We start from the raw sequence: 11,393 nt of genomic DNA, 5'->3' as shown, positions 1-11,393 counted from the left end.
AGATAAGGCAATTTATGGCTTGCACTAACGCTACCGGCAACCATAAGCTTAAACTTCTCGTTATTGACAAAGCAAGAAATCCTCGTGTTTTCAAAAATTTTAACTGTCCGGTGGAGTACAAAAATTCCAAATCAGCCTGGATGACTTCGGCGAAAAAGACTGGTTTCATAATTCGTTCGTGCCGCAGGTAAAATCCAGATTCATTAAAACAATTTTTTTAACCAAGTTAAATGACTTTAATATTTAGGTAAGAAAATATTTGAAAGATGGGGGACTACCTGAGAAGGCTCTTCTTCTAATTGATAATGCCCAATCACATCCCAACGAAATCGAATTAAAGTCCGAGGATGGTTTAATTTTAACTATGTTTATGCCACCGAATGCGACACCATTGATCCAGCCAATGGACCAAAATGTAATTCGTATAACGAAACTATACTACAGAAATTTTCTACTGGCTTCCATTTTCAACAATCGATCGAAAAATCGATATCGATGACTGTTTTTTTAACATAGCACACTCAATTGATAAGTCGAATAAATTCGATAAATCGAACAGCGCCTGTTTTAATTAGTTCGAGTTATCGCGAGCGCACTGTATTTGATAAATCTTGAATTTTTGTCAAGTCGAGTGCCCGCGGCTTCGTACATATGTATGCATCAATATATGTATGTAAATATGTGTATGTATATGTACAATGCTGTGCCAATGAATGTGCGCTGCGCCTATGAATGCGCGCTGGATTTCTTGAGAAGTTCTACCGTTTTATCTTGAGCTGTGGCTGGTGAGCATATATACACACAGCAGAGAACGTTAATGAATAGAGAAGTCTTAATGACTGGAAAGTGTTCATTTTCGAGGGGTACTCGTGTCGCGAAGACAATTCACCACTGACACATTTTTCAACAAAAATTAACAGGAAGGGGCTGAATTATGTAAATTTAACAGCAAGTGAGTATTATTAACAGCAGTTAGCAATATAAGATATTATTAGAAAAGTTTGTGTGAGGGGCGTAATGTATTTGACATTACAGGTGCTTTTTTTTGTGATTTATTTCGCCCTTTGGAATTTGGAAAATTGCGCCAGAATAGTAAATGTCAATCGCAAAAAGTTAACGGGATTTAAGTTTTGCGAAATTGCGAAGGCGGCGACTTGCAAATTCCAACGGGCGGACTTTAATTCGGGCGTTAAAATCGGTTTTCGAGTGTTAAAGTGCGTTAAAAATTTAGCGTTTTTTTCAAAGCGCCGTGCGTGTTTTCGAGTGTTTAAAGTGCGTTAAAAATTTAGCGTTTTTTTCAAAGCGCCGTGCGTGACATCAAAAAATTTAAAACTAAAAAAAAATGAGTGATAGATTGTGTCGCGTACGCGGTTGTTCGCGGGACGAAAAACGCCTGTTTTCGTTCCCAAATGATCCTGAGGAAGTGGCAAAATGGAGGGCCAACTTAAAAATCCCGACGGCGGTACATCTTCCACCCCACAACTCATATGTGTGCATAAAGCATTTTGAGCCATATGTTGTGGGTGGAAAATGTTTAAGAAAGGGTGTCATCCCCACCCTTCGTCTAGGTAAGTTTTTGTGCAATACATAAGTAGGTACATATGTGTGTTTTTATATTTCGCCATATTTTTATATTTGAGCCATATGTTGTGGGGGGGGGAAATGTTTAAGAAAGGGTGTCATCCCCACCCTTTGTTTAGGTAAATTTTTGCGCAATACATACAGTGGAAAGCAAAACTGTCCGGATGTTTTGCATTAAGAAAGAAAGGTAATGAAAACAATACAAATATAGGTATATTATTAAATATATGTATTTTTTTTATTTAATTGAATATTATTTTAAATTATAAAGCACAAAAACTCATATATTTGCTTCAAGAAAAATAGAAAAAATTAAAAAAAACAACAATTCCATTACTCGGACACTTTTGCACTGATTGCGGGATTTGCTTAAAATCAATTAATATTGCCAATTCAATATTTCGTCCAAAGGCCTTTATTTTTAATTACGCTTTCAATACGTTTTGGCATACTCTCTACCAACTTTTGGATGATATCATGGTCAAGAGCTCGCCATTCATGCTGTATTCTCTCCCAAAGCTCGTCAACATTTTTCGGAGGGTTTTCATATACTCCCAGCTTTCTCTTAACAATAGCCCATAAGTTTTCTATGGGATTCAGGTCTGGACTTTGTGCAGGCCATTCCATTGTCTTAAAAGATTGGTTTTGTAGCCAGGTGGAAACTATTTTAGCCGTGTGCTTCGGATCCCCGTCTGGTTGAAAAAAAACTTCTTCGGCCGGATAAGCACTCTCATCAACAAAATCCGGTAAATTTGTGTGGAGAATATTCAAATAATCCTCCTTCTTCATTATACCTTGGATTCTCACCAAAGGTCCAATGTTCCACCATGTAAAACATCCCCACACCATAATACTGCCACCACCATGTTTCATCGTTTCCTTCACATGGTGCTTTTGGATGCGGTCATGCGGCCTATGCCAATAGTATTCTTTTCCGTCAGACTGGTATCTGTTAACTTATGTTTCGTCGCTCCAAATAACCCGTTTCCAGTCATCTACCGTCCAATTTTTATGGGCCTTGCAGAAATGAAGGCGTCTTTTCACATTTCTGTCAGAAAGGGCTGCCTTCTTCTTTTTCACACTGGCTACTAAACCAATTCTCTTTAATGCGCGTCTGGCCGTCCAGGAACTGACATCCTTGGCAATACTTTTTGCAGCATTTTTTGGTGTCTTGATGGCCTTATCATGTAGCAAACGCTCAATCTGCCGGGCATCACCATCAGAAAGCTGTCTTGGTCGACCACCTTGGTTATTATTGCAAGCTACATTACATCGTTTTTTTATGTCATTTACCATAGATTTACTTAAATTTAACTTTTCAGCAATTTTACGGCATGAATTATTATTTTTCAACAAATTTATCACATTGTTTTCAATGTCTTTTGGCGTTTTCCTCATTTTTAAAGATTTTTTGTTTTATTGAAATTAAAATCAAGTTAATCACTTCACAGGTCAAACAACAATGCAAAAATACAGGAGTAAAAGATTGACAACGAGCTGGCAACAAGCAAAAAAAATAACGGGACAAATACCGTTACATTTTAACAAAGCAATATCGTGATAATGTGTATAACACAAATCAGTGCAAAAGTGTCCGAGTAATGGAATTGTTGTTTTTTTAATTTTTTCTATTTTCCTTGAAGCAAATATATGAGTTTTTGTGCTTTATAATTTAAAATAATATTCAATTAAATGAAAAAAATACATATATTTAATAATATACCTATATTTGTATTGTTTTCATTACCTTTCTTTCTTAATGCAAAACATCCGGACAGTTTTGCTTTCCACTGTAAGTAGGTATGTGTGTTTTTATATTTCGCTGAAGCGAACCTACAATAATAGCAAACACACATACCTGCATATGTATTGCATACATTTCATACAATATTAGGGTGGATAGGTTTTATTGAGGGTGAGGCTTGCTAACTGGTAACATTAGAGTTTTGAGGGAGGAAAGTGGAGTAAGTTAATAAATTTAAATTAATTTTTGAATGCAAATGATGTTACATATACATATGTATGTGCATATATTATGCTAATTTATTTGATATATGTATGTGCATATATAAATATGTATATGTATATATAAATAAATATAAATGGGAATTTCCAAGTGTGATAAAGTTACCGAGCGAGAAGTTTTGAGGGATTTAGGATATGTATATAATTTCATAGAAAATAATTTTTATTAATAACTATAATATTACAATACACGGCATCCGTTGCTATGCCTCGTTGAATAAAATCAAAACAACCAATCGGAAAATTTTTACGTCATTTCGTGTAGTCGTTTCGTAGTGATGCGTTATATGTAGTTTGATGAATTATTATATGTTTATGAATTATTATATGTTTTTAAATTATTGAATGTTTATAAATTATTATATTATAAAATACATTTTTTTAATAGGGCATGACGATGACCCTACGTACAGCTGTACAATGCCGAAGAAGCAACGAAGCTGTTGCGTTGTAGGATGCGTAGTGGAAAAGGGTCATGCGTTATACGCCTTTCCTCGACGCGGAGAGGCTAGAAATAGTTGGGCCCTGGCTTGCAACGTGCAACCAGCCGATACTGACAGGCTATATGTTTGTAAGCGTCACTTTAGTCCAGAGCAAGTAACTCGTTATAAAGTTTTAGATGGGGCTGTTCCATCTTTAAGATTAGAGCCAGTTACTAGAAGTCGCTCACCTAGTACTGGCTCTGATTGGGTTTGCCCGCCCGTTACTAAAGTGTACGTAAATCGTACAGTAGGTGTAGGTGTAGCAAATGATCTCACGTTAGAAGAATTCGAAAAATATTCTATGCTAGAGGAAACAAGGCAGGTACCCAAAAACAAAAACATCTGTGAGGACTTAGAAATCACAAGCAGTAGCGAACGATTTGCTCAGGCTGCTCGTTATTATCGGAGCAATGAAATAAAATTAAAAAAAAGAATTCAAGAGTTAGAAGCAGAAAATGAGAAGCTACTGCAAAAATATAAATATTTGTGTACTCGTGCAGTTCTTGCGGAAGAAAATTCAAGCAGTGATGCTGTAACTTTCGCAAGAATGATCGTCAGTGGCCAAAAAAATCGTTATAGCGAGGAGGAAAAGACATTGGCCCAAAACATTAATTATATGTCCTCCAAAGCATATACGTTTATGCGTGACGATCTAGGTTTTGCTTTGCCCCATAAATCATCCCTTTCGCGTTGGCGCCCCATCAAATATGTTGTTCCGGGGTTCGATGCCAATGTCTGCAATAATTTAGAAAAAATTGTTTCAAATATGTCCGACACCGAACGCATAAGCGTTCTATTATTCGATGAAATTATCATCAGGTCGGACTTGAGCTATAATAAAGCTAGAGATGTTATCGATGGGTTTGTAGACCATGGTGAAGGTCAACGCGAAAACAAAATTGGGAATAGATGTTTATTTTTTATGGTTAAAGGATTGTGCTCCAAATGGAAATACGTGTTTTCGTATTATATCTCCAGTGGGGGTATACCTACGGAGACATTGATGTCCATTTTGAAAAAAAATATCGCACAACTGAAAAAAATGGGGTTAAATTTGAAAGGTATAGTTTGCGATCAAGGGCCCACCAACATCTCTATTTTTAACACTTTAGGGATTTCTGAGAATCACCCCTTTCTCCTGCACGAAGACACAAAAATTTTTTGCATGTTCGATTACTGTCACTTGATAAAGTCCGTCCGAAATACCTTGATGAAATATGACATCTTAACACCAGATGGAGTGACAAGCTTCAAGGTGATCAAAAAATTGTTTGATATAGATCAAATAAATCCCCATTTTAAAATTTGTCCGAAACTAACGGAGGCCCATATTTATCCCAGTTTTATGGAAAAAATGAGCGTTTCACGCGCGACTCAGGTCCTGAGCAATTCGGTAGCCTCTGGTATCGACATGGCCTTGGCCCAAAATTTATTAGGCAGTGACGACTATGTGATTAAATGCGCTAAGCCCACACAGATGTTCGTTAAAAAAATGAATGATCTCTTTGATGAATTGGATGCAAAAAGATTCCAGTCGAAAAATCCTTCAAAATGTCCGATTAGGCGTGGTGACACCAAAAAAATTCATAGATTAAATAAACATCTAGATTTTTTGCGGTCATTAAAGTTGCCGGGAAACGCACGCGTTAAGTGCATCGAAGGTTTCCGCATAACGATTTTAGCGATGCAACAGTTATGTGAGGAACTTTTCATTGAGCACAGCTCCCTAAAATTTATTTTCACCGGGAAAATGAATCAAGATGCGTTGGAAAACTTTTTCTATCGCATACGGGCTAGTCAGGGTATGAATACCCATCCATCAGCTCACGAAATTCAATACATAGTTGCGCGACTGATCTCAATGAAAATTTTACGCCAGAAATTTGAGAAGAAAGGTTCTAATTGTACAGATGATGACGATATGAATTTAGATTGGTATATAGGCCCAGAGGATCGTCATCTTGAGGCAGAAGTAGGAGACCAGCGAAATGAAGATCTCATTTTAGAAGAGATTGATGTGGAAGATTTAAATTTTGCTGAAGAAAGTAATGAAGCTGAGGTACAAGTGCAGCGTTACTTCACTGGCTATGGTATTTACCAGAAAGTGCTGTGCAAGTTACAATGTGAAAAGTGCACCCACGCCATGACGAAAACAAAAGGGGAGCTGAAGTTGCATTCAGAAGCCCTGATAAGATCAAAAAACTTCACGGATGACAGCGATTTAAGGCTTTTCAATCCTGAAGACAGGGTTTTCGAAGTGTGTCGACTCCAAATGGTGTGGTACCGTAAGCTCTTCGCAAAATATGCCCACATTGCAGGTCTTAGGTGTTCAATGTTGTCCGCTGTAAAAGAAAAAACACAAAAAGAGTTTCCCGACTGGTTTATAGTACCTGGCGAATGTAGAGATCATCGCGTGAAGCTATTAGATTTTCTCTTAACTGTCCTTTTATTCAAAAATGCAAAGTGGCTCTTGCGAAATGAGGCCTATAATGCCAAAGTCAGAAAAATTCAAAATAAATTAAAAAAGCTGTAGGTTGTAAGTAGGTTGTAAGCCAGGGCCCAACGAAAAGAGATTCACCGCTCACCCAGGTAATAAATAATCTATTAGCTATCCTTTGCATATAATGATACCTATTATTTTATTTCAGGGTTTTCCTCTTTTCTATATTTCAGGTTTTTTTATTTATATATTTTACAGGTATTTTCCGTTTCAGGTTTTTTCTATTTTTTAATCTATTTTACAGGTTTCTTTTTTATTTTTTCTTCTCTTTCAGCTAGCACCAGAGCCTAGATTTTTAAAGCACTACAATTTTTTCTTAATCATGATGGATTGAGAGTAGTGTTTTAAAAATCAGGTAAATCGCAATGACTTAATCGATGTCAATATCGAAGTCGTGTGAGAAATTGTTATAGTATGAGAACAATTTCGTAATTCGTGCTTTCAAAATTTTATATTTTTTTTTCATTTCAGGAAATGTAATTACCTATTATTTATAGCATCGTAAAATATATACATATACATATAAGAATACTTAAATTACTTGTGAATAAAAATAATTATATTTTTTTTTTCATTTCAGGAAATGTAATTACCTATTATTTATAGCATTGTAAAATATATACATATACATAAATTTCTGTGAATAAAAATAAAAAATTAAAATTAAAAAAACTAGTATTTCATTTTCTTAAGGATAACAATATTTATTTGGTAAGAGGATCTTAAAGAAACATATACCAATAATACAATTCGACAGGATTTCATTAGAATATCAATACACATATTCGTTCAGCTCAATAAAATAAATATCTTCATATGAAAAATTGTTCCTATGGACGTGCAAAAACAAAACACGCATATATAGTACATAAATACATGCATACAAACTGCCATAGCCATTCATACATATGAGGCTGCGAGCACTTGCGATAGAAAAAATATTTCGATTTGCTATTGCTGTCGAGAATTTAGAACACATATTTACATACATATATTGATGCATACATATGTACGGAGCCGCGGCCACTCGATTTGACAAAAATTGAAGATTTACCAAATATTGGCAAATAATTCAACGCGAAATATTACAATATTGACTATTTTCAAATTGACGAGAAAATTGTCATATGGGCATATGAGCAGATGAGCTCGAACTTAGTGTTATAGAATATTTTGGATTTTTCAGCGCCGTTGCGACTAAAAAAATCATGACCGCTGCGACTGCGCGTATGAATGTATTTTGTTCTTGCAGTCGCCAGGCTTATAATTTTAGCTGTTGTATGTATATACATATGTGTATACTAATAAGCATAGTTTTGCTGGGAGTCGAGAATGTATGTATGTATATGTATGTACGGACATACATATAATAGGGCACACTTGCGCAATATACCAATACGTGAGGTAGGTCATGGTTGCTCCAGTACATTGACCTTTGGCTTAATTGTTTCTTACATGTGTATGTATATATGTACATACATATGTATGTAATAAGAAACAGTTTAAACAGATTTTGTTACTGATATACTTACGGTAACATATGAATATGCTTTTTTATCCTATAAAATATGTAAATATGGAGTATATCTTGGGTTTGTTAAAATTATTCTTTTATTTATTTTGAATATCAAAACTTTTTTGTTCTTTTAGTCGCTAGGCATAGAATTTTAGCTTTGAACGACATTCGGAATTAAAGGAATAACGTGAGTGCCCTGCGTGTGCGGTTGTATGCACATGCATATGTGTATATTAATACCTAAGCATTGTTTTGCTTGAATTCAATTCACATATTTATATTTGCATATGCCATCTTCCTGTGTGCCTGGTAATGAAGCGTTTTGTATACAGAATTTTTTTATTTGATCAATTGAAATACGTATATATATATAATATATATATAGATAGGTATAGTTAGGGATCAAGTGTGCATATACGCACATGCACATACGTCGATGCATATGCAGAAGAAGTTGTTTTAGCATTTGCAGGAATTCGATCATTCGAATATTTACACCCTAATTATTGCATGAAATATGATAAGGCGATGCTCGTGAGGTAGGTCATGTTGCTTCAGTGCATACATATGTATGCGTGCAACACTATATTTATTAAAGATGCAATAGAACTTAGTTGTCCCATATACATATGTATGCAAATACGTTTCTTTCAAGTTTTCTTTTATTTATTTTAAATTTCAAAGTTTTATACTATCTATAAAATGTTTTATACTACATATAAAATGCATGCATATATTATTCCATGTAATAAATCTAAATTGAAAAAAATTTCGTTTGCAAAGGAACAAATTAATGCATATTCAAATGTAAATATGATAAGGTGGTGCGTCAAGAGATAGGCCATTATTGCTCCAGTGCGTGTGCACGTATGTATCAAAATCTATAAGAATTGAAGATGCAATTGATCTTTTGCACAAACATAACTAACATATATTGATATACATACATATACATCAATATACCATACACTTGTATGCTCTATGAATTCTTGTCTAAAATTAATTTAGACTCGAAAAATTATTAAAAATTGTCATCAAATTTTTATGAAGTTTTCAATTTACTAAAATTTTTGTTTGAATTCTTATTTTTAGATTAAATCAACAAACAAAAAGTGATGAATGTTGCCGCATAATTCAAAGGAACATAGAAGTGCACAAGCAAATTCTTTGCAAAGTGCCGTCGGCATTCGTCACTTTGATTTCATACAGAAACCAAAGAGTGAGCGGAGCCAATGTACTTCTACATAATTCACTGTAATCAGCTCTGTTAAAAACTTCCCCGCCTTCGAGTTCAGCGAGGTGAAACAGTGTTCGCCGTTTCACTTCATTTTTGACAATTCACACCATTCGTAGCTCGTGAGAATTCTCTATATTTAACGTTCTCTGCACACAGCATATACATATGCGCAAATGTATATAAATTCACAAATTTACATTTGCATATGCCATCTTCCTGTGCGCCTGGTAATGAGGCGTTTTCTATAGAGGATTTTGATTCAGTTGAAGGGAATTCAACAAAGTTTTACAGACACCAGACAGACAGACATAACATATGTATATAATTTTGGATGATTTGGAAAAATTCAAATATATAGGTCATACTAAAAAGCTACCTAACATTCTTTGCTTCTAATCACCAAGAAATTCTTATCGACTGCTGCTAAATTTACATAATTCAGCCCCTTACTGTTAATTTTTGTTGAAAAATGTGTCTGTGGTGAAATTGTCTTCGCGAGACGAGTACCCCTGAAAATTCCATACGTTCCTGTCATTGAGACTTCTCTATACATTAACGTTCTCTGTAATATATGTATATATTTTTGGATGGTTTGGAAAAATTTCAAATATGTGGTCATATATATATATATATAAGCTACCTAACATTCTTTGCTTCTAATCACCAACCAATTCTTATCGACTGCTGCTAAATTTACATAATTCAGCACCTTACTGTTAACTCTTGGTAAAAAATGTGTCTGTGGTGATTAGTCTTCGCGAAACGAGTGCCCCTCAAAATTCCATACGTTCAAACAACTTACATTTTAAACAATTTTCCCATAATACGGTACACAATCGAAAGCAAATTTGCGTTCGACTCTAAATTCGGTATACAACGAAAATTTCGACAGGGTTGCAGCACTCATTATACTAAATTGACATTCGATTTTCGATCTTCGACAACCAGCGAATATCGAAGGTCGAGTCCAACTCATAATAGGGGCCATAGTAAAAAAATTAAAAGAAGAAAACATTACAACGTCTAAACCAGGGAACTAGGCACCGAACTTTCAAACAAGGAGACTAGATATTGGTGTTAAGGACTAACATCAGAAGTAAAAACGACAGTCATTACAAAATTACGTAGTGCAGGAAGATCGTGTGAACACGATTTTGACTAAGGAGGTAAAAGTTATTGACAAAGACAACGTAAAAAATTACACAGTTACAGGAGACGACATTGACAATGATAATGAATTATCTGATATTACTAGCCATGGTCATCATAATCGCAAGCAGAAGGAGACACCAAAATAATAGCCATAACTAACAGGAACTATATTCTAACTAAAACCGACGATGCATATTTATTTGACGAACTCACATTTTTATTCTACGTAACTAATTGACAAAAAATTACCACAAAATACGAACAAATATAGGGGTTTTCAGTAAGAGCGCTTCAACTTTTGAACTTTTTTGAATAAAACACAAACGGTTTGACTTTTTTAACTAATTTTTTTTTATTATCGAGTTTGAACATATACATTTAAGTAAGAGATTCGATTTCTTTTGCATGACCACCTCGTGCACGTTTTACGAAGTCCAATCGTTGAACCCAATTTTCGACCACTCTTTTGCATAAATCGGCCGAAATTCCAGCAATTTCGCGTTCTATATTGGCTCTGAGTTCACATATCGTCGCCGGCTTGTTACTGTAGACCAATGACTTCCCATAACCCCAAAACGGGACGGCTTGTTAAATGGACCGTAAAATGGCCGTAATGCTCTTAAAGTAGCAGCAACAGAACGATTATTTTTATAAAAAATTTGCACGATTTGCAATCGTTGCTCAAGTGTGTAGCGTTCCTTGATGAAATGTATACTAATGAAGTTTACAAATGACAAGCGAAAAATAAAAAATATTGCGTCGTTCGCCCTCCCTATCGGAAAAAAGTTGAAGCGCACCTACTGAATAACCCATTATTTAGTAGGAACTAAAAATCCTATCCTTGCTATTTACAAATATCCTATCATAAATAATCATTGTAAACTATTTACATTCACACCA

At 34.9% G+C, this 11,393-nt stretch overlaps 1 protein-coding gene and 1 long non-coding RNA gene across 2 annotated transcripts; both read left to right on the top strand.

Moving 5' to 3' along the window:
• Positions 1-824: 824 nt before the first annotated feature.
• LOC129250564 (uncharacterized) lies at positions 825-5,210 on the top strand. Its single transcript, XM_054890183.1, has 3 exons — positions 825-952; positions 3,995-4,949; positions 5,201-5,210. Exons 2-3 carry the CDS (start codon positions 4,027-4,029, stop codon positions 5,208-5,210), a joined length of 933 nt encoding a protein of 310 aa, XP_054746158.1. The 5' UTR covers positions 825-952; positions 3,995-4,026.
• A 994-nt stretch (positions 5,211-6,204) lies between these two features.
• LOC129249936 (uncharacterized) lies at positions 6,205-7,035 on the top strand. The gene is made up of 2 exons (XR_008582748.1): positions 6,205-6,677; positions 6,737-7,035. It is a non-coding gene; the product is annotated as an uncharacterized LOC129249936 (long non-coding RNA).
• The last annotated feature ends 4,358 nt before the right edge of the window (positions 7,036-11,393 follow it).

The sequence above is a fragment of the Anastrepha obliqua genome, chromosome 6 (assembly GCF_027943255.1).
Source record: "Anastrepha obliqua isolate idAnaObli1 chromosome 6, idAnaObli1_1.0, whole genome shotgun sequence".
NCBI classification, from domain to species: Eukaryota; Metazoa; Arthropoda; class Insecta; order Diptera; family Tephritidae; genus Anastrepha; species Anastrepha obliqua.
This window is presented reverse-complemented; position numbering and strand designations above follow the sequence as displayed.

Bases quoted from the DNA above. Each gene is read 5' to 3' on its own strand.
- LOC129250564 (XM_054890183.1), top strand. From the start codon at position 4,027: ATGCCGAAGAAGCAACGAAGCTGTTGCGTTGTAGGATGCGTAGTGGAA.